The 24,702-nt window shown below is 46.1% G+C and overlaps 1 protein-coding gene across 1 annotated transcript in view; it reads right to left on the bottom strand.

Annotated features, from left to right (window-relative positions):
* LOC124042810 (POU domain, class 2, transcription factor 2-like) overlaps positions 1–21,700 on the bottom strand; it is a 50,592-nt gene extending 28,892 nt beyond the window's left edge. Inside the window, exon 1 of the mRNA XM_046360930.1 lies at positions 21,365–21,700. Within this exon, the coding sequence (XP_046216886.1) occupies positions 21,365–21,464 (100 nt within the window). The 5' untranslated portion in view covers positions 21,465–21,700. The remainder of the gene's footprint in view (positions 1–21,364) is intronic.
* Between the last annotated feature and the right edge of the window lie 3,002 nt (positions 21,701–24,702).

Genomic DNA, 24,702 nt, shown 5'->3' with positions numbered 1-24,702 from the left:
CTTTCGCAATGGCCGATGCCTCCGCTCTGCACACCCACCCCTTTCTTCCCCTCACCCCTCTCTCCTCTCCTCTCTCTTTGGCTCGGCTCGCTGGGGGATTCAAATTCGCGTCTCCCTACTTTCAGAGGTTAAGAGGCAGAGCGCCCAGCTTTTTTTATTTACCTAACCGCACTCCAAACACTACGCCCGAGTCACACACATGAACCTCAGATGCCAGAGAATATAAATGTGAATGAAAACACGAGTATAAGTCGACCGATATTCCCCCCACTGGTCTCCCATATTCTCTCTGTTCCGTCCCTCCAGTCAGATTGTCGATAGTCTACCAAGTGCCAGTAAAAAAGAGCCCCAGCAAAAGCACCAAAAATATATAGAAAATAGAAAAGTTAGTTCTAACACTAAATACATATTTAAAAAAAAAAATGTTTTACACGTGTAAACAGATAAACATATTTCTGATGAAAGATGCTAGATTCGACCAGTCGCAACAACACAACACAACACACAACTGGCATCCTGACGAGAAATTGAGCAGAAATCCCTGAGTTTGAAGCGTGACCGCTCACGGTTGGACAAGGGATAAGAGGAGCAGATTCTGAATTTGGGGATAAGAGGGGATTCAATCGGCGGTCCAACAAATTCCCCGGGGAGTGTGATTGGACGATTGGGCCTCCTGCAATGTCGCCGTGTGCCCTTGGGCCTGGGATTTGGACCCACGTTTCCCCGAGGCAGACTCTAGCCCGAGTCACGCAGACGACACCGTCTCGTCGTTCAGTTAACAAACTCCATTTTGTGGAAGGCGAGGGTGGGGGTTGGCGGGACGGCTGTTTCTGAGGGCCATACTTCCATTTGTGGTTGTGACAGTTGCTGGCCACAGCCCCCCCCCCCCCCAGGCAAATATGGCTCTTATCTCTCTATTTTTACCTTCTCTCCATCAGCGGACCCTCTGACCGTCTCGTGACCACTTATGTTCCCTCACCAAATGACACACGCAAAAAGGCCCTTCTCCCCTTAGATGGTGAATGTCGTGTTGCCATGTCGGCGCTGTATGGTCGTCAAGCACGGCAATTTTTAGCCAAGGACAAAAACAATGTGTCTGAGTGTGCGTGTGTCTGAGTGTGTGTCAGCGCGGATTCCAGATCCTATGGAAAATACACTGCTTTGTTCCATTTGGTCAAATCCTCAGACTGGCAAATTGTTTAGAGAGCAAGCTTGTGTACTTCTTATGTTTTGACCATATTCATACTTACGAGGTCAAATGCAAGTGTATCAGACAAACAAAAGAAAATCTGTTTGAATTATCAAACATAATTGATTCAATTATTTCTGTCGATTCAGGCTCTTACAGAGCCACCTAATAAGCATGATTATATAGTTACAGATGTAGGATGTTAATTGGATCACTCTGTGGAGGAGAACATTCCTGCAATTCAGGAAATGTTCTCAACTTGTCGTGTATTTGAGGTTTAAAAAGGCTTCTGAAGTTTGTCATTTCCACTTGATTTTCTGTTTCAAAAACTGTATCAACTCCTGCAAAAATGTCCATGAATTATAATCCACATAATAATTCCAATATCCTGTTGCTTCAGGATTATTTTTCTGCTGTAGCAAACTGTCTCAAATTAACATCCTATATCTGTAATGACTAATGCAATAGGAGAGGATGTAGGAATAATCTAGCTAAATTCTCAGATGATGTAAACAATTACTAGCTTGAAACAACGACAAAAATATGTTTGAAGCATTACTATAAAGGCGTCAACACGCTTACGAGATATAAACATTATACCCGCAGGCTAAGGTAAGGTAAGTAAAGTGTTACCATGGTTTTTCAAACATATCGATGCATGTATTTTCATCTCTTCAATTCACATCCCTGGAAATCCATTTTGTCAGGAAGAGAAATTGTCAAAGTGGAACATAATTGTGTAAGAATGCAGCAACTGCCCATTTGAGCAATCATACAATCGTACAATTACCGATTGTACGACTCAAAAAAGGTTTCCTTATATACCAGTAGTCTGTGTAATGCTGCAGCAATTGTGTGTGTGTGTGTTCGTCTTTTGTACTAGTTGAAACCGCAGGGGAGACTATAACAGTGATAACGTTGATGGAAAAAAGAAAAAGACTACTTCATATATAAGACAAAGGATTGCACTTTTTATAAAACAACAGGGGGGGACCATATACAATACAGGAGTATAGAGGATTAAAAGATCTGTGTGTGTGTGTGTGTGTGTGTGTGTGTGTGTGTGTGTGTGTGTGTGTGTGTGCGTGCGTGCGTGCGTGCGTGCGTGCGTGTTTGCGTGCGTGCGTGTGCGTGCGTGCGTGCGTGTGTGTGTGTGTGTGTGTGTGTGTGTGTGTGTGTGTGTGTGCGTGCGTGCGTGCGTGCGTGCGTGCGTGTGTGTGTGTGTGTGTGTGTGTGTGTGTGCACACACACGCTCGTGCTTGCGTTCATGTGTGTCTCCTGCCCATGTGCCGCGGCTCTAGGCATGCTGGACCAGCACAGTGTCATGTTCATCTAGGACCATTTAAACACCGCTGCAATGAGGCCCGAGTGGCTGGAGAGTCCTTCGCGTCCCCGCCTGACCACCATTTCACACCACTGACCAGTATAAATTGGATCAGGGTTCCGTTCACATCGCAAGGCGGCAAAACAAGAGAAACAAAATGGCCGCAGTCGTTCTCTCTGTTTCTCTGTCGCACTCAAGTTGTTGAGCGGAGTGAGAAGAAGCAGAGATCATAACAGCTGGGGGAGAGAGAACAGGATAGGCTTTGGATTTGAAATGGTGTACAGGAAGTACAACCTGCAAGAATGCGTGTGCAGACATATCTACAGTACGTAAATAGATTCCACTCTATAATGTTCCCTGAGGTAGTTCTTTTCCATTCATGCATTTGTGGATATAGCTGCATAGTTGTAGTTCCATATGACATTTCTATAGGCCTATTCAAAACAAATATGCTAATAGGTTGGCGCGTAAATTTTCCACTTTGTGCGTTCATATGTGCTCTTGCTCTGTATATTCTGGTCTTGCATGCCATACCTAATGTATGTTTGGAATGTCCATAGCCTTTCACAGTCTGTACAGACGCCCGTTTCATGCTATTGGTTTCAGGGTTTGGTGCTGGATCCCATCACTGCCCAGTGTGGAGTCTAGCTCTTTTGACATGATTTGAGGCGCTTTGTGTAGAAACCATGTAATTACAGTGTGGCCTTGCCCCTACTGTATAAAGCCAGCCAGGTAATCCTTCCAGTGCATGATCAGGCCCACGCTAGTCGGTGTATTATGCGCATTTAGTTGGACTCGCAACACAGCACGTGTCTTGCCTTTGTCAATGTGAGCAAAGAGTACATCAATTCGATCTTATTTTTTAGGACTTAAAAAAACATAAGATATTATTGAATTGTAATGCAACTTGTTCAGTGAATATGTGTGTGACTGACAGGGAAACGTTCATCGAACGGGCACAACTCCGAGCCAAGTCCGATGAAAGAAAAGTCAACAGTACACATGCGAATCACAGCAGAGTCCATTGACACGTACCAAAGCAGTCACGTAGTCTATTAACATGTTCTAGGCTTGCCGGGGGGCAAGCGTGCAGAGTAACGGCCGGGGCCGCGTCATGGGTGTGTGTGTGTGTGTGTGTCCACGTGTGTGTTTGTACTCACAAAAGCCACGTGTTCGTTGTGTTTACATTCGTAGAAGGGGCAATATCTCACGCCGATCAATGAACGAGGGAGCCGGGGGGGAGAGAAAATCGGTAAGGAAAGCAGGTTATCTCCTGTCATTAATGGAGGGATTCCCAGGCGAAGGGAGGGGGAGGGAGGGGTGCGGAGGGGAAAGACCTGGATTCATTGAGAAAAAACACAGACTGTTTGGCATCGGGAGAAAGCAGACAATTATCTGTATTGATTAAAGCCAGCCAGCCAGCACAGTGAAGACGGAAAACTATGACTAGATCAATAGAGAGAGGGGGAGGGAGAGAGGAGAGAGAGAGGGGGTAGGAAGTGAGGGAGAGAGAGGGGGGAAGGGAGGGAGAGAGGAGAGAGAGAGAAGGGGGAGGGAGGGAGGGAGGGAGAGAGAGAGAGAGAGGGGGAGGGATGGAGGGAGAGAGAGAGAGGGGGAGGGAGGGAGAGAGGAGAGAGAGAGAGGGGGAGGGAGGGAGGGAGAGAGGAGAGAGAGAGAGGGAGGGGGGATGGAGGGAGAGAGAGAGAGGGGGAGGGAGGGAGAGAGGAGAGAGAGAGGGGGAGGGGAGAGGAGAGAGAGAGAGAGGGAGGGAGGGAGGGAGGGAGGGAGGGAGAGAGGAGAGAGAGAGGGGGAGGGATGGAGGGAGAGAGAGAGAGGGGGAGGGAGGGAGAGAGGAGAGAGAGAGAGAGGGGGAGGGAGGGAGAGAGGAGAGAGAGAGGGTGAGGGAGGGAGAGAGAGAGAGAGAGAGGGAGGGAGGGAGGGAGGGAGAGAGGAGAGAGAGAGGGGGAGGGATGGAGGGAGAGAGAGAGGGGGGAGGGAGGAGAGAGGAGAGAGAGAGAGAGGGGGAGGGAGGGAGGGAGAGAGAGAGAGAGAGAGAGAGAGGGGGAGGGATGGAGGGAGAGAGAGAGAGGGGGAGGGAGGGAGAGAGGAGAGAGAGAGAGGGGGGAGTGCAAAACAAACACTATCGTAGTAAAATAAATAGGAATAAACACATTGATAATGGAGTACGTGACCAAAATGAATCCTCTTTATACTTAAAAATATTTAGCACTCAGAAAACAAGTATTTTGTGCTGAGTTGATGTTCGGGGGTTATGTGGTTATGAGACGGACTACTGTAAGCTGGAAAGGAGGCTGAGCACCGAAGCAGAGGGATACAGGTTGGTAGGGATGAAGTGTCAGTAACTACAGGTGTATAGTTATGCATGCCTGAAATCACAAGTCTCCTCCTCTGGCAGTCAATAAGGGAACAGACGGGCCTGAGAGCAAGTTGTAAGAGTGTGTGTGTGTGTGTGTGTGTGTGTGTGTGTGTGTGTGTGTGTGTGTGTGTGTGTGTGTGTGTGTGTGTGTGTGTGTGTGTGTGTGTGTGTGTGTGTGTGTGTGTGTGTGTGTGTGGGGTGGGGGGCTTGTGGGGGTGTTATCGAGGATGAAATTAAAAGACACATAGAAACCTCATGAGTGTGTGGGGTGTGTGACGTGATTGTGTTCTCGTAAACTACAGATTAACACACAGTACGTATATATTACTTTGCATAACAAGACAGTTCTATCCACGCAATTCATGACTTGCATTCACACACACACACACACACACACACACACACACACACACACACACACACACACACACACACACACACACACACACACACACACACACACACACACACACACACACACACACACACACACACACACACACACACACACAGAGCCATCCCCTGCAGTATAGTGTTAAGACAGGCCGTGCTGTACCACCTCCATGGTTCTAATTGGGCGGTGTGTCATAGCGGGTCCAGGGAAGTGCTATAGGGCCTGAGAGAAATGGACCTTAAATGGCTCTCACTGGCTCTCAAACTTCAGTTGGCTTTACTGATGCCTTGGCCCGCTGCCAACCAGACACATTTCCACTTCAAACGCCCCCCTTCGCCGACATGCATCCTGCACCTGCGTGGATTGGACGTCTACTTATTGGCTTAGTGCACTCTGCATTCTCAGGGACGTATGTGGACCCTACTCTGCTATTGACATTATCTAGCTGTGGATACCGTCCTCCCAATGTGGTGAACACACAGCTGCGCACCACATGCACACTTGCAGTCCCACCACATGCACACTTGCAGTCCCACCACATGCACACTTGCAGTCCCACCACATACACACTTGCAGTCCCATCACATACACACTTGCAGTCCCACCACATGCACACTTGCAGTCCCACCACATGCACACTTGCAGTCCCACCACATACACACTTGCAGTCCTACCACATACACACTTGCAGTCCCACCACATACACACTTGCAGTCCCACCACATGCACACTTGCAGTCCCACCACATACACACTTGCAGTCCCACCACATACACACTTGCAGTCCCACCACATGCACACTTGCAGTCCCACCACATGCACACTTGCAGTCCCATCACATACACACTTGCAGTCCCACCACATACACACTTGCAGTCCCACCACATGCACACTTGCAGTCCCACCACATGCACACTTGCAGTCCCACCACATACACACTTGCAGTCCCACCACATACACACTTGCAGTCCCACCACATGCACACTTGCAGTCCCACCACATGCACACTTGCAGTCCCACCACATACACACTTGCAGTCCCACCACATGCACACTTGCAGTCCCACCACATGCACACTTGCAGTCCCACCACATACACACTTGCAGTCCCACCACATACACACTTGCAGTCCCACCACATACACACTTGCAGTCCCACCACATACACACTTGCAGTCCCACCACATACACACTTGCAGTCCCACCACATACACACTTGCAGTCCCACCACATGCACACTTGCAGTCCCACCACATACACACTTGCAGTCCCACCACATGCACACTTGCAGTCCCACCACATGCACACTTGCAGTTCCACCACATGCACACTTGCAGTCCCACCACATGCACACTTGCAGTCCCACCACATACACACTTGCAGTCCCACCACATACATACTATATGGCATTACACTCGCTCCAACTCCCAAGTGTCCTAGAAATTCATACGTCCAACCTTCACTCAAATATTCCTCTCTTACGATGTTCAAAAAGTGTACGCACAACAACTCTCTCGCTCTCTCACACACACACACACACACACACACACACACACACACACACACACACACACACACACACACACACACACACACACACACACACACACACACACACACACACACACACACACACACACACACACACACACACACACACACGGTCATATTGAGTTAGCTGGCTCATCCATATTCTGACTGAATATCCGGTTCATTTCTTCAGTTGATGTTGGCACCTGAGTGTGAAGAGAGAGGGGCTATACATGAACCCAACCCAGAACACACCACCACATGTACAGAAATATCTAAATAACGATCAATTATTGATTCAAAATGTATAAATACTGTCACTGTAAGTTAATCATTAAAGAAAAAAAGAAAGATATAAAAATATATATATATTTTCCAGCTTTTGTATGAAATGTTCCAACGAGTAAATATTTTACATTTTCTAAATATTATGCATATGCCCTTCCAGTTGCTTTGGGATCCAATTCATAAGTGACTGAACATAATAAACCCTTATCTACTCTAGTTGACTTGTTGAGGAAATTTCGAATGCAAACGTATGTAAATGCAAAACACACGTGTGTGTGCAGAGACCATCCTTATGAAAAATACATTTTCAAAACAGCCAATATTACCCAACATGCCAGAGGTGCACCCGTTGCATTTCAATGTGGATCGGCTCCCTCCATTATTTATGACGGTTTACGCCTCAAAACCACTGGCCCTAGCTCACACCTATCGCCATAGTAACCACCGATCCTCATCCTATATATATATATATATATATACGCAGCGGAGATCTTCCCTCTAGCTCACCACTACCACCACTACAGTACAGCAAGGAATGCATATTTACGCTCCTCTGTCAGGGTTGGGGGTTCCAATGGAGGGTGGCTGGATTTTCTTCCAGTGTGTGTGGGTGCTATTTTGGTGTGTGTGTGGGTCCCCTGACGCTTGGACAATAGGGCCCGCTGTGCATCCAACACTGTTGGTCAGACTTAATGAACCCTTGGTCTCCCTCCCCCACCATTGTCCAGCCCTATTTTTACCTTGGCCTGCAGTGGCTGTGTCACTGGTAATATTGACGACCCCACCCTCCCCCCTCCCTTCACCCCTCTCTCCCTCCCTCCCTCCCTGGCCCGCAACCACTGTTGTCCACTGTTCACCTCATCCATAGTAGACAGTATTGATTTTCAGCACAGAAAATAAAAAAGGCTATGAATTTTAATGCCTTCTGTCTGTCCCCCCTCATCCGACCCATCCCTCCACCTCTCTCTTCTCTCCCCTCTCTACTTCTCTCTTTCTTTCCTGGGGGAAGGATAAAGGAGAGGAGTGTTGGGGAGGGGGGTGTTTGGGGAGGGGGGGGGGTTGGGGGTATGAGGTTGGGTCATTTCTCATTTCCAAGCCTGGTCTCCTACCTACACCCCCTGTTAACTACAGTGTGTGCAAGAGAAATGAGAGACAGGGCGTGCCAAATAAGAAAGCTCTCTTTTGATTGAGTTTATTGGATGCAGAACCAAAATTCCATTGAATAAATCTACTTTGGGTTCATTAGTAATGTTTTCTTGGAAGGAGCGAAGTGGTGTATCCAGATATAAACATATCATACAAAACTTTATGAATGTATTACCTGTTTCCCTTTGACATTTACTGCCACAATCATTTGTTAACTTACAGTAGAAATCAATTCAAACAAATGTACAATTTGTCTACGGAAAATGTGTGATAATAATTATGTACATGCATGTGAAAAACCTCATTCTCCGTAGTCAATAAATATATAGTGATAAGATGGAAGAGTAAAGGCAAACTGCATACTATTAGTCTTAGTGAAAGACTATTAGTCTATTACAGTCATTTCAGCACCCTGTCTATCTAGTTATTTCAGCACCCTGTCTCTCGAGTCATTTCAGCACCCTGTCTCTCGAGTCATTTCAGCACCCTGTATATCTTGTCATTTCAGCACCCTGTCTATCTAGTCATTTCAGCACCCTGTCTATCTAGTCATTTCAATACCCTGTCTCTCGAGTCATTTCAGCATCCTGTCTATCTCGTCATTTCAGCACCCTGTCTCTCTAGTCATTTCAGCACCTTGTCTCTCTAGTCATTTCAGCACCTTGTCTCTCTAGTCATTTCAGCACCTTGTCTATCTAGTCATTTCAGCACTTTGTCTCTCTGGTCATTTCAGCACCCTGTCTCTCTGGTCATTTCAGCACCCTGTCTCTCTAGTCATTTCAGAAAAATGTTTCTCTAGTCATTTCAGCACCCTGTCTCTCTAATCCTTTCAGCACCCTGTCTATCTAGTCATTTCAGAAACATCTCTATCTAGACATTTCAGCACCCTGTCTCTCTAGTCATTTTCAGCACCCTGTCTATCTAGTCATTTCAGCACCTTGTCTCTCTAGTCATTTCAGCACCTTGTCTCTCTAGTCATTTCAGCACCTTGTCTATCTAGTCATTTCAGCACCCTGTCTCTCTGGTCATTTCAGCACCCTGCCTCTCTGGTAATTTCAGCACAGTCTCTCTAGTCATTTCAGCACCCTGTCTATCTAGTCATTTCAATACCCTGTCTATCTAGTCATTTCAATACCCTGTCTATCTAGTCATTTCAATACCCTGTCTATCTAGTCATTTCAATACCCTGTCTATCTTGTCATTTCAGCAACCTGTCTATCTAGTAATTTCAGCACCCTGTCTCTCTAGTAATTTCAGCCCCTGTCTATCTAGTCATTTCAGCACCCCATCTCTCTAGTCATTTCAGCACCCTGTCTATTTAGTCATTTCAGCACCCTGTCTCTCTAGTAATTTCAGCACCTTGTCTATCTAGTCATTTCAGCACCCTGTTTCTCTAGTAATTTCAGCACCCTGTCTATCTAGTCATTTCAGCATCCGGTTTCTCTAGTCATTTCAGAACCCTGTCTATCTAGTTATATCAGCACCATGTCTCTCTAATAATTTCAGTACTGTGGTGAAGATCTTTGTGGGCTATACTCGGCCTTGTCTCAGGATGGTAGGTTGGTGGTTGAAGATATCCCTCTAGTGGTGTGGGGGCTGTGCTTTGGCAAAGTGGGTGGGGTTAAATCCTGCCTGTTTGGCTCTGTCCGGGGGTATCATCAGATGGAGCCACAGTGTCTCCTGACCCCTCCTGTCTCAGCCTCCAGTATTTATGCTGCAGTAGTTTATGTGTCCGAGGGCTAGGGTTAGTCTGTTATATCTGAAGTATTTCTCCTGTCTTATCCGGTGTCCTGTGTGAATTTAAGCATGCTCTCTCTAATTCTCTCTTTCTTTCTTTCTTTCTTTCTTTCTTTCTCTCTCTCGGAGGACCTGAGACCTAGGACCATGCCTCAGGATTACCTGGCATGATGACTCCTTGTTGTCCCCAGTCCACCTTGCCATGCTGCTGCTCCAGTTTCAACTGTTCTGCCTGCAGCTATGGAACCCTGACCTGTTCACTGTGATTACTATTATTTGACCATGCTGGTAATTTATGAACATTTGAACATCTTGGCCATGTTCTGTTATAATCTCCACCCGGCACAGCCAGAAGAGGACTGGCCACCCCTCATAGCCTGGTTCCTCTCTGGGTTTCTTCCTAGGTTTGGGCCTTTCTAGGGAGTTTTTCCTAGCCACCATGCTTCTACACCTGCATTGATTGCTGTTTGGGGTTTTAGGCTGGGTTTCTGTACAGCACTTTGATATATCAGCTGAGGTAAGAAGGGCTATATAAATAAATGTGATTTGATTTGATTCAGTACCCTGTCACGAGTAATTTCAGCACCCTGTCTCTCTAGTCATTTCAGCACACAGTCTTTCTAGTAATTTCAGCACCCTGTCTCTCTAGTAATTTCAGCACCCTGTCTCTCTAGTCATTTCAGCACACTGTCTATCTAGTCATTTCAGCACCCTGTCTCTCTAGTCATTTCAGCACCCTATCTATCTAGTCATTTCAGCACCCTGTCTCTCTAGTCATTTCAGCATCCTGTCTCTCTAGTAATTTCAGCACCCTGTCTCTCTAGTCATTTCAGCACCCTGTCTCTCTAGTCATTTCAGCACCCTGTCTCTCTAGTCATTTCAGCACCCTGTCTCTCTAGTCATTTCAGCACCCTGTCTCTCTAGTCATTTCAGCATCCTGTCTATCTAGTCATTTCAGCACCCTGTCTCTCTAGTCATTTCAGCATCCTGTCTCTCTAGTCATTTCAGCGCCCTGTCTCTCTAGTTATTTCAGCGCCCTGTCTATCTAGTCATTTCAGCACGCTGTCTATCTAGTCATTTCAGCACAGTCTTTCTAGTCATTTCATGCAACCCAGTGGTAGTAGTTTGATCCCCGCTTACACCTTCTCTCTCTACTGTAGTCTATCACCCCCCTTTAGTAATTCACAATAAAGCATCTAAAAGATGTGTAATAAATATATATATATAAAATACAGTCGTATTGTCGGCCCGAGACGTTGCGGACACCAGGCTTTGTGGGATTTGTAGGATACGGTGCAATACTTCCACCACGAATGGAAGCTCTTGAACACGGACCGACAACAGTCATACAGCAGGAGCACAACCTCGAGGTTACCTTAATAATCATTCAATTATGTCGCTTCTAAAAGAAAATGGCGCTCAGCGCTCCATTATGACCAGGAATGCCATGAACACAGTCATTCGCTGACGCTCGGAGAGGGGCCACAAATTGCTTCCCGCAGTGCATTCAGACGGGCATCCTTGGGAGTTGTGCAGCTGAAATGTCTGCAAAGAATGCACAATGTGGTTTTACACAATGTGAAGCTTTTAACCAATGGCCATTTCCTTGGACTTCTTCTACCTGCGTGGGTATAACGGTGTGGTTCCACAATAGAGGCGTTTCCTCAGATTGGTTTTTATGTTTGGGCCTCACGTTATGTTCAATGACAATGAGAGCTACCTTTCATAGAAGCACTTGCGTTGGCAATGGGGTGTGCGTGATGCGTGTGTGTGCGGGCGTGTGTACGTTTGTGTACGCATGCATGTACACGAGTGTGTGTGTGCACAAGCGCTTGTATGAGTTTGTATGAGCTTGTATGAGCTTGCATGAGCTTGTGTGAGTTTGTATGAGCTTGTATGAGCTTGTATGAGTTTGTATGAGTTTGTATGAGCTTGTATGAGTTTGTATGAGCTTGTATGAGCTTGTATGAGTTTGTATGAGCTTGTATGAGTTTGTATGAGCTTGTATGAGCTTGTATGAGCTTGCATGTAAAACATTGTCAAATCTAATAAAGAAATGACCAAACTAACCATTTGACTGAGAATTGTATCCCAAGACAGACAAAACAGCCTGAGTGGGTATCCAACCGATCTGGATCATATCTGATCCATCTGTTCAGAAAGCATTTTCAACATCTAGTACATTTTTATTTCATTTTAGGGGAGCAGGTAGCCTAGAGGTTAAGCCCGTTGGGCCATTAAGTGACAGGTCGCTGGCTCGAATCCCCGAGGAGACTAGGTGAAACAAATCTGACGATGTGCCCTTGAGCAAGGTACTTAACACCGAATTGCTCCTGCAAGTCGCTCTGGATACGAGTGTCTACTAAAATGTAAATAACAAAAATGGAATTTCAAGGACCCCTTACACAAAGATCACAGCTTTTAACCCCACTGTCTAAATATCTTTGTCAGGGTCTTTAATATACAGAGTAACCAGGTAATCCACTTAATGTCATGGCCAGTCTGGCCCAGCTACCCCAGAGCTCCGGGCCTTGAACTTGAGACGTGACACAACAGATAGGCCAGGCCATGGACAGATGAAAGAGAAGAATAGAATGGGGTTGATGGGCCGGCTGCATATGAATTAGCAGAAGGGGGAACAACAGAGGGAGGGCAGTGAGGAAGGATAAAGGTCAGGGGTCAACCCCCCCTTGCACACCTCACGGCGAGACAAAGGAGAGCAGAGGGGTAAGGGCCACGGATTGTGCTCCAAGAGGGGGGCTGGTAAAAGCCCATTTCATCCGAATACATACTCACACCTCAGCTCACATAAATGAGGCACATAACATTTGAGGATATTGGCATTAATATTTTAGCATAGCTGCATTTAAATGCTGACATTTGTGCATATTTAACATGGTGAAGTGGGTGGGTATTGAAGCATATTTAGGGGACATCTATATGGACACAATTGATTTCTCCATTAAACATTTAGCATGTTTAGCACAATCAAATATGAATTCAGATATATCATGTATATAGACTCATTATATATTGTAGGGAGACATTTTCAAATAGACCCACCTATAAAATGTAAAGTGTGAGTGGTCAATAATTTGATACTCAAATCTAATTCCAGCGGATATGTTGAGAATGCAAAAGATCTCTTTAAAATCAAGGCTGACCGCAGTCTTTGGCCTTTACAAGGATGGGTCGTAAAAACCTCGGAGCTACACAGCCACACATGGTTCATCACAGATCATTTACTGCCTTAGGGCCAAGCGGCTAAACGTACCTTGCTACAGCTAGCTATCTACACAGAGGCGTAGGGAGGGGGAACGACGGCTGACAGAAAGCCATGCATGGACTGAAGAAGATAGCACTTCTGGGTAGTAGGTGAACACTGGGCCATCCAACATCAGCTTTAGCTTTTGAGTGCTCGGCTCTGTGTTCTATTCTGTGTGCAACACCTAGACAGACAGACAGACAGACAGACAGACAGACAGACAGACAGACAGACAGACAGACAGACAGACAGACAGACAGACAGACAGACAGACAGACAGACAGACAGACAGACAGACAGACAGACAGACAGACAGACAGACAGACAGACAGACAGACAGACAGACAGACAGACAGACAGACAGACAGACAGACAGACAGACAGACAGACAGACAGACAGACAGACAGACAGACAGACAGACAGACAGACAGGATAGATAGATAGATAGATAGATAGATAGATAGATAGATAGATAGATAGATAGATAGATAGATAGATAGATAGATAGATAGATAGATAGATAGATAGATAGATAGATAGATAGATAGATAGATAGATAGATAGACAGATAGCTGGAGCTAGGCTTTTAAAAGCCCCCAGAAAAAAAGGAGAAGGGAGAGCTAGCCTAAATATCAGATTCTCCTTCGGAAATCCCCCTTAGGGATACCGGTATACTAGGACCCATTTTCTATACAGAATTATGCCACTGAGCGGACTGGATTTACCATATTCATACAGTGGATGAATGGTGGGGGAGGATTCAGCTTCACCTGTCCTACCTCAGCACTATGTGTGCAGGCTTGCACTCCTAAATCCCTGAGGGGTGCCATTAGGGAGAAGGGAGAAGTAGCTCTCTCCCGCTTCTTTATGTAATGCAGGCTCCTCGCCATTCAATACACTCCTCTTAATAAGGGCAAGGTTCAACAAAGGACACAGCCCAAATAGGCAACAACAAAAAGAAGTGTGGAGGAAAAAGGGCCTCTAAATATCTCCATGCTAGGGGCCTTCAACACGATGCAGCTTTTAAAACGTGTTGCTGCTGCATTGGTGAGGCACACAGATTCATAATAATGTGTTTGATTGACGCCCCCAGAGAAAGCGACAGAGGACGGTTTGTTGGTGTGTCAAATGTGCCTGTGTGTGTGTGTGTGTGTGTGTGTGTGTGTGTGTGTGTGTGTGTGTGTGTGTGTGTGTGTGTGTGTGTGTGTGTGTGTGTGTGTGTGTGTGTGTGTGTGTGTGTGTGTGTGTGTGTGTGTGTGTGTGTGTGTGTGTGTGTGTGTGTGTGTGTGTGTGTGTGTGTGTGTGTGTGTGTGTGTGTGACAGGGCAGGGCAGGGGAGTGTTGCTGCGAGAGTGAGGCTGGCTAACAGATTCACATCCAATATGGAGAGGTTAAAGTGACGACTTCAATTCTCCCCATAGTGCAAAGAGAGAATGAGATTGAGCTGGGGGGTAAGGGGTAGAGGAGGAGGTGGGAGGGGGGGTGTACTACAACAGATTAATTTCATTTTAGGACGGAGCACTCCTCTCCTGGAACAAAACGAGAGGATGAAAAAGAACAGAGGGAGACGGTGATAAGGAGGTGAGCATGGAAAATAAAAATATATTCTCCCCCTCTGATAGGCAAATGTTAAAGGGGGGATACCCTTGTAATGCGTGTCTATTTTGAGGACACACAGCAGGGTTTAAAACTCCTCAGTGGTCCATGGAGATGTGTACTGGTATCTGATTATTCATACACTTGGGTTTGGTGAATCTGTACCATCTGTGTGTCTGTACTCTTGTCTATAGCCTGCAGGCACTTTGGTTCAACCCAATGTTAATAAATCCCTGTGTACGTACATACATACACACTGAATGTGTGAATGCAAATGTTTGAGTGTGTGTAAAGTGCATGTATGTATTTCAGAAGGGGGGGGGGGTGGATAGGGGGCAGGTGGGGGTTGAAGCGCCCGAGCACTCAGATATATTAAAAGCCGGACCCCGAGCCGCTCCATTGTTGTCACGTTACTTCTGTCTGCTGCACGCACACATTTGTGGGTGCATGATATTACATTTTTCACTCAAACCCCTGGCAGTCACCCCTTGCACTCACAACGGCAGGAGGGAGGAAGGAGGGAGGAAGGACAGAGTGTCCCTGAGGTATATAAGGGCCCCCCCCCCCCCACACACACACCTCCCATCTCATCCTTTCATTATCATAACTCCCATCCGCTAAATTAAATTGGGGGGGGGGGGCTAAATCTCTCCCAAAACTGCACTAGCCTACAACCAGTTGAGGGAGATGGAGGAGGGGGACAAAATTCAACCAAACAGGACCAAGTTGTATTATCCCCCTTTATTGCTTAAATGTATCAACAGCCACAACATTATGCCTGCCAAGGCACACACACACACACACACACACACACACACACACACACACACACACACACACACACACACACACACACACACACACACACACACACACACACACACACACACACACACACACACACACACACACACACACACACACACACACACACACACACGTGAAATGGCCACACAAAGGACACGTTTCTGGTGTCTAGTTAATCCAACTACATGGCTTGTTGTTGCCAACACATCTCTATGTGTGTAGGGGAGTGGGATTACATTGCACACACACACACACACACACACACACACACACACACACACACACACACACACACACACACACACACACACACACACACACACACACACACACACACACACACACACACACACACACACACACACACACACACACACACACACACAATGTGCATCGTTCTCTTTCCCTTTAATCTCACCCCGACTAAAGTTACATTCAACAGCAAGGGGCTTTAGCCCAGCGCTACTATCTTACTAAAATAGAAAAAAAGTCACACATTCTTCCTCGTTATGATAAGCCTCCACGAAATCAAAAGAGCGGGTCCTTTTTTCTCCAGGGCGCTTTCCCCTTCGTTTCCCTCGTTTCATACCAGGCCTCATTGAGAAGCACACAAAAGAGGGGATGGGATAACAGCCTGGCGTGTGTCACAAAAGGCCAAAGCGCCGCCGCTCCTTTCCTCCCCTTGCTCCCTGTGTTATGTTGCTGTACAGTGTGAAATCAAATTATTCTGCTTAATTAAGAGGTGGCTAACCTTGACCCCAGATCAGCAGCTAATCAGCAGAGAAGCCTGCAGGCTTTCCACTACTGGCGTAGCAGACGGGGCTAGCTCACTATAGGCTATTCATCTCCGTGTGTTATTGCAGGGCCAAGGTAATGTATTGTGGGAGGAAGTGGGGAATGTAGTAGGAGCTGTATGTATAGACATTGCTTGCTCCCCCTACCACGTGCCTGCTTGTACGCTATTTGTTTGTTCATTTGAGAAAAGGGGCCTGTGGCTAAGTGCATTCGATTAGGGGTTGAGAATGAGTTGCATTCCAGGGGTGTGCAGACACTGCCCATTGAGCACTGAGAGGTTTGTGCATTGGAAAAGGAGGCCCTGCTGTGCTTGGAGTCATCATTTGGGTGATGTGCGATGGACACTGGCACACTCACACAAAGATTCCACACACACTCGCGCGCGCAAATATGTACAAAGACACACGCACAGACACATACAGAGACACACAAAGATGTACAAGGGCATGCATACACACACAAACACACCAATACACACACTCACTCAGGCCAGTCAAATAGAGCAATGTGTCCTGAATACGGCCAATTTGGCTCCTAATGGTCTTTGTGACCATCAAGGCTCCGAAGGTAAGCTGAGTGGAGGACAGAGAGAGAGAAGAGAGAAAGTGTTTACCTGTATAACTATATGTGTCTAATGGCCTATGGATGTCTCCATGGTAACATGGGCAGTAGGTGGCGAGCTCGGGAGCAGGCGGGCGGTGAGGCCGAGCCGAAATCTGCCCTCCATATTTAGTTCTATTCGAGAGGACCATTTATAGTTCTCATCGCTACAGCTCGGCTACATCAGTGGTCTGCAATGAGTTCATTATCGGCGGACCAAAAAAAGAAGCAGCTGTGTTTAAGTGTCCAAGAGAGAAGGGAGCGAGAGAGGAAGAGAGAGGCAGAGAGAGGCAGAGAGAGGCAGAGAGAGGCAGAGAGAGGCAGAGAGAGGCAGAGAGAGGCAGAGAGAGGCAGAGAGAGGCAGAGAGAGGAAGAGAGAGGCAGAGAGAGGCAGAGAGAGGCAGAGAGAGGCAGATAGAGGCAGAGAGAGGCAGAGAGAGGCAGAGAGGCAGAGAGGCAGAGAGAGGCAGAGAGAGGCAGAGAGAGGCAGAGAGAGGCAGAGAGAGACAGAGAGAGGCAGATAGAGGCAGAGAGAGGCAGAGAGAGGCAGATAGAGTGGGTCGGTGTTAGGGGCAGGGATGGGAGAGGTGGCTTAATGCAATAAAGCATGTTGTATTGACACCTCTGTTGTGTCTATTGATTCCTCATTATGTCCCTAACAAACCTTGGTGGACATATTGTCATTCGCAATCATGTTAGCACTGGGACTCGCTAACGCTCCCCCTTAAATCCGATCTATACACACACTCACACACACACACACACACACACACATTCCCTCACAAACACACGCTACGTACATACTGCACACACATACACACACACTAGACACACAGGCGGAGAGTATTCAATGAAACCTGATCAATATCAGAGCGAGGTTGAAACCACTCTGACAGTATGTACCTGTGAATTCATATTGGTTCAGATAACATACATACACAGATCTATAATTGACCTCAATGTGCAATTATCGAGTATACAACCTGACCGCCCTCTCTCGCAGACCTGAGCTGTCTCACTCACACACACACACACACACACACACACACACACACACACACACACACACACACACACACACACACACACACACACACACACACACACACACACACACACACACACACACACACACACACACACACACACACACACACACAACTGCTAGCCAATTAATCCAGGCCTCCAAGCCTTCACCCATCTACCCCCACCTCACTCCCCTCGCCAAGCCCAGGTACACAGCCTCATCCTGGGCAGAGAGAGGTGAGGAGTTGGGGTGTGGGCTGGAGGCAGTTATCAAGCAGCATGGAGGCAACAGTGTGTGGTGGTGGAGTGGTTAGGGAGCTGGACCAGAAAACTGCCTGTTAGATACTGTACCGCTGCCATTGAAACGTTGAACTAACGTGGAATAGACGTTGAAATTAAGTCAGTGCCCAGTGGGTAGTCCATAGATTTTTGTCTAGTATGTCATTGTTGAGCACTTTATCAGAGTTATCTTACCATGCTGTAACGAAAGTAAATACCAACCTTTGGTTGTGTTAAAATACAATGGGGAATCTGAATCTGGTGAAATAAAAAACTCTTACGTTTTGCCTGGATAGTCAAAACATGCAGTATACCTGGTAGCATGACCGCAAGTACCAACACAGCTGCAAACATTCACAGTCCCTCACCAGACAGAGTGCCGACTCACTCTGAATTTGATAGCTTTTTATGTGCAAAAAGAACTCTGGAGATTTTAAAGCCAAATAAAATATATACTTTTGAAATGATTTGTTCTGGCTGTGACCAATGTCAAAGCCTGAGGCGCTAACGGGGTAATGGCAGGTCCCAAGACACTCAAGTACCTGAGTAAAGAAACGTTTTGCAGACTTATTCCTGACGAAACCATCCATTTCAACGGGGCTTCAGTAACATACCTTTCCCTCACCTTTCTACGGAGGTAACAACATATGTTATTACTATTAATATGGTATTACTTGCTTCTACTATGCTTCACCTTATTTTCTCAACTTGGAAACGGACCCTGAAAACCATTTCCAAATGCATCTCAAACCATGTCTGAACCCTTGAGCCAATCCCATTTAGCCTAATGCCGTGTTTGCTGACTGGCCATGCACATCCAGACAAAAAAATCCAAGGTAATTTTACAAACCGCCATCAAAATGGTGGCCGGAAAAACCCCTTCATGGGGTTAGTGGGTTTGCCACAACACCATGGTCAACCTAACACATAAGCTCTTAGCTTAGATCCACTTGGTAGCCCAATAGCCCATCTTTGCTAACGTATGCTGTTTGTACTCTCTCTCTCTCTCTCTCTCTCTCTCTCTCTCCCTCCTTCTCTCGTTCTTTCCCTCCTTAACACCCTCACTTTAGCCTCTATCTCTCTCTCCCTCTAAGCATGCTGGGATTGAACCCCCCAGCAGCCCCCTCTCTCTCTCTCTCTCTCTCTCTGTCCATCATCTGGACCTTAGATCAGAAGGGGAAGTGTGGGTAACAGACTTAGCTAAACAGGCTTATGGGCCAGACCAAAACACCAGGAAAATCCAATTGAAAACCCACCCGGGCCCAAAGGGAACACAAGACAGACAGACAGAATGAGAAAGAGAGAGAGAGAGAGAGAGAGAGAGAGAGAGAGAGAGAGAGAGAGAGAGAGAGAGAGAGAGAGAGAGAGAGAGAGAGAGAGAGAGAGAGAGAGAGAGAGAGAGAGAGAGAGAGAGAGAGAGAGAGAGAGAGAGAGAGAGAGAGAGAGAGAGAGAGAGATACTTCTATGTTAGATGCTCTTTATTGGCTGACCGACCATCTGTATCTTTATGTTGTTACCCAATTCCTCAAGGGACATGGAGGAATGAAAGTAGAGAGAAGAAAAGAAGGGGGTATATTCACTTTTCTGCCATTGATGTTTCATACCAGTATTGACTTGTACCTTCTGTTCAAGCCTGCATATGGGAGTATGTTCCCTTTATAGGCTACTCACTCACACCTCTATACTGGCATACGCTAGTAGGTGTGTTACCCTGGGATATAGGTGTGTTACCCTGGGATGTAGGTGTGTTACCCAGGGATGTAGGTGTGTTACCCAGGGATGTAGGTGTGTTACCCTGGGATGTAGGTGTGTTACCCAGGGATGTAGGTGGGTCAACCTTGAACATTAGGGGTAAATAGGTGGGTAAACCCGTATGCAAATAAATTATTATCTGGCATTATAAGTGGATAACCCCTTTTCACAAAATAAAAAGGTGTAAACTGAGTTTACTTTAGTTAACCCTCAACTACATCACAAATGTTATACTTTGTTTATCCCATTTTAAACATTTTTCAAAATGTGTTCATTATCATTCACTCGTAACCTATACTTTACCTTCATTTCATTCAGTCACCTACCTATAACGGTTGTCCCCTCTTCCCACCCCTCTCTGTCACAACAAAAGCAATGGGCATACGTGCCCTGTCAAGACGTCCTCCTGCATGGCTACCACAACCAGCGCTCATTAAACATTTCAACCGTTCTTCTCCTGGTGACATGTAGTTAAGTAGATAGCCTGCATTATCATCACAGGCCTGGAGAGGAGCATATATTCGGCCCCATCTGTCATTTGAATTTTCCACTTGGATGGAGACAGGGACAGCATCATCTTCCCGCCCCCTTCCCTCTCTCCTCGTTGTTCGATAAAACCACCTCCACCAAAAAGTGACAAAGATCGTAAAAGACAAGATAGTTCATAAACTCCACAGGTTGTTGCAACACTACAATCACCAATCATTTCTCGTTTAATTAATTGATAATTACTTAACCTGACCAGGCCTATCAACTTTACGCATCAACACTTTGACTGAGAATATGACAAAAGTAGAATGGCCTGTAAATTCGTTCAATCTTTTCCACTCCCCACTCCCAGCCTTGTCGCAAAGGTTTCTCACTCTCTATCCCTCTTTTTTTTCCGCGGCCCCTGGATCGATCTCCGCTGGGTCGATAAATTACCATGAATATTCCCTTAACCGTCCATGAGACGAAAGCGGGAGAGACGGGTGCATAGACAGAGGCAGACGGAGCGGAGAAGACAGATGGGGATGGAAGTGAGGAGAGAAAACGGTCTGGGAACAGCAGGGGATACAGCACATAGGCAAATGTTTAAAGGATGTAAATAATTAACCACATTTTCTTGACAACATTTTGGGGATAAGATGTTTTTTTTTACACTTTGGATTTTTATACAAATATTCTAATGTCTTTTTGGGGAAAGTTTTTTTTCGTGTATGTGAAATGTAGAGGAGCATGGCCAATGAAACAGCTATGGCGGGATAAGTAAAGGTCTTACCGGAGCTGGAGCGTAGAGCCAGCGGGGACTTGAGACGCCAGGCGCTGAAGTCGGAAGCAGTTCTCTGAAAGACGAACGGCACCGGCAAGGGAACAAACATGATCCGCTGTCGTTCTTGGTTTTTATTTGCAGTTTTCTTCGAATTGCGCTTGTCTTCTCTTCTTTGTTGCCTTTCTTCGTATGCTTTCCAGGTAGACGTTTCAAAATATGTTTGGTAGTACGAATATTTGGTTGAGTTTGTGTCTAGCCTATGCTACGTTCACATTTTTGGTTTTGTGCCTCTATCTATGTCATATCGATGTGGATATATGGTCCCTTAGTAGTTCAGTGAACGGTGCTCACTTGAGACTAACACACAGACGGATAGTCGGGATACGGGATACACAACGCCAGCTATGTAAAATAGGCTTCTGTTGATATGAGTCATTAACAGAATGAATAGACATTGAGTAACTCTCTAACGCTGGTATTCTCTCATTGGTAAAAGTTAGGCCTGTATGTGGCTACAAAATAGCCTAGATATGAACTGTATGGAATATTCTTTTTGATATATTCTTGAAGGTATTTCCATATGTTTTGCTTATCACGACAGGTGTGCGACTCTTCCCGTCACTGTGGCTTTTTTTTTTTTTTACCTCGATCGGTTTTGCTTTGGTTTACACTTGTAAATAAATATCTCTCCAGTTTTACTTCGACGAAAAACTATTATTTCTCGCTGTCTGTTGTAGCAGGTGTATGGTCGGATCAGAGAAGGTGAGCAGCTGCTGGTGTTATGTTGTTATTTTTGGTTCTCTATATTTGGTTATAAGCAGAAATGGCTATGGTCAGCTCACGAATACATGCACACAAGAAGCATTATGATAAAATATACAATTCAATTATTTGAAACATTTAAATAATCAAATAATAAGTAAGGCTACACAGGGACGCCTCTGGTTTTCGCTCCTCCTCCTCTCTGTCACAGGCCGGTAATTAAAACGCAATCAATCGATAAACAAAAGATAAATAAATAAACCAGCTTTTTTTTTACTAAATGAAAGATAAACGATAAACATAAACACGGTACCCGTTATGCGGTATCTTTTCTTTGGCTCTGTCCCGCCATCCGTCTGTGTGTCTGTCTCTATGTTCCCGTTATTTGGGAACCCCAGTTCGTTCGGTCCGACTCCCTCCAGTCTGAAAGCGCTCTGACAACGCTGCTCGCAACATTGAGGCGAGAGAGCACCCGCCGTATAGCCTACAGTCCCCCACCCCCTTTCTCCCCCTCTTTCTTTTCCTCCCCCCGCTTCCTTCCACCCCTGCTCTCTCCCCTTTTCTTACTAATCCCATATAAAATGACCTATACTCTGCATTGGTCTCTTGAATAAACTTAATTCACAACGATGCCAATAATCGTGGTGGTCTCCTAATCGATTGGTTTACACAATAGACACGTATTCAGTGTTGGTGTTTGGTGTATTTTTGTGCAGGTGATTTTTCGCATCGCTCCCTCTACATTTACCTTGGCTAAATCTATGCATTGCAAGGTCATAGGCAGCATTGCCAGCGTAGTAATACAGTAGTATTATGGTATGAGTAATTGAGCTAGTTATATAGATACTAAATTGGTGTATTGGGGGCATTTGGACATCATTGTGTTCTGTGCGTAAAAAGCCCTTAACTGCAGGTGTTTTGGTCCGTTTGTGAGCTTCTACAGCTGTAGCCTAGCATGTGCACATCTTAGGATAGTCATCCATCCCTACACCTACACCCACGCCCCCTCCCATCCCTACACCTACACCCACGCCCCCTCCCATCCCTCCGCCGATACATTTTGTGCTGTCAGTTATAAAGCCACAATCTGTGCCGCGCACTTACACTCAAGATTATTGCCGACATAGATTTTTTAAATAGAAAAATCTATACGCTAAACATCGCAGTCAATATGGGAAAATCGAAAGCGCTGAGCCTGATCTCTCTCTCTCTCTCTCTCTATACCTCCGCCTCTCACTGCATCTGTGGTGTTGTTAATGAGTTATCGATAAATTATGGGCCTATGTCATAAAAAGCCAGAGGCATTGACAATGCCAATAACCAAACTGGAGGGTGAAAAAAAGTCATACAATAAATATCACCTCAGTTGTGGATAAAACATCATTAATATTGTTCAACATATCGGTTACCAAGTCTATTCTAACAATGGAGACTGGAATCTGTTCTGGACGTGCTTTTGATTTCAGCTCCGCATAGACACCACAATGGTGCGGTGAGGTTTATTGTCCCCGGTCTCTCCCTCTCCCCCCCGCTTACGCCCCTCTCCATTTGACAGATGACATCCGCATGTCCAACGAACGAGAGAGAGGGACAGAAAAAAAGAGAAGCGACTAGTTGTCCTTCAGGAACCCCCCTCGCAGGAGAGGGCACGCGCCGAGAACCCCCCCCCCCCCAACTCCTTCCAGACAAAAGCAATTATTTATTGTAGAATATAGTGTGTTTTGCGCGACTGAGGAAGGAAGGTGTGTGGATTAGAAGGAGAGGAGAGGAAGATAGTGGTAGACCCATCACAGGCTTCCTTTCATTTTATAACCATTTTATAACAAGCATGCGGTTTGCCACCATGTTGATCTCCTGACCATGATCACACATGAGCACACAATGAAAAAATGGGCAAACATAGGCTACACAAACAGTACCCGCACACAATTACGCACTCAAGCAAGCGAGTACACACACTCACACAATGAGCAAGGCAAACAAACATTGGCGCACATAATAGAGAACATCCCACACACACAGGCCTGAACAGACTGGTCTCATAGACTACACTTAACATAGTAAACACAAATCCGAGACACTCAAATTAAGCGTTGTGAACAGAGTTGTGAACCCATGGTGGCTGGTGAGGCTATGGTATGGGCAGGCAGGCATAAGCTACGGACAACGAACACTATTGTATTCTATCGATGGCAATTTGAATGCACAGAGATACAGTGACGAGATCCTGAGGCCCAATGTTGCCATTGGTCCGCCTCCATCACCTCGTGTTTCAGCATGATAATGCACTGCACCATGTGGCAAGGATCTGTACACAATTCCTGGAAGCTGAAAATGTCCCAGTTCTTCCATGGCCTGCATACTCACCTGACATGTCACCCGTTGTGCATGTTTGGGATGCTCTGGATCGACGTGTACGACAGCGTGTTCCAGTTCCCGCAAATATCCAGCAACTTCGCCCAGCCATTGAAGAGGAGCGGGACAACATGCCACAGGCCACAATCACCAGCCTGATCAACTCAATGCAAAGGAGATGTGTTGCACAGCATGAGGCAAATGGTGGTCACACCAGATACTGACTGGTT

The sequence above is a fragment of the Oncorhynchus gorbuscha genome, linkage group LG09, assembly GCF_021184085.1.
Source record: "Oncorhynchus gorbuscha isolate QuinsamMale2020 ecotype Even-year linkage group LG09, OgorEven_v1.0, whole genome shotgun sequence".
NCBI lineage: Eukaryota > Metazoa > Chordata > Actinopteri > Salmoniformes > Salmonidae > Oncorhynchus > Oncorhynchus gorbuscha.
Note: the sequence above shows the minus strand (reverse complement) of the source record. Positions and strands in the feature narration are given on the sequence as shown.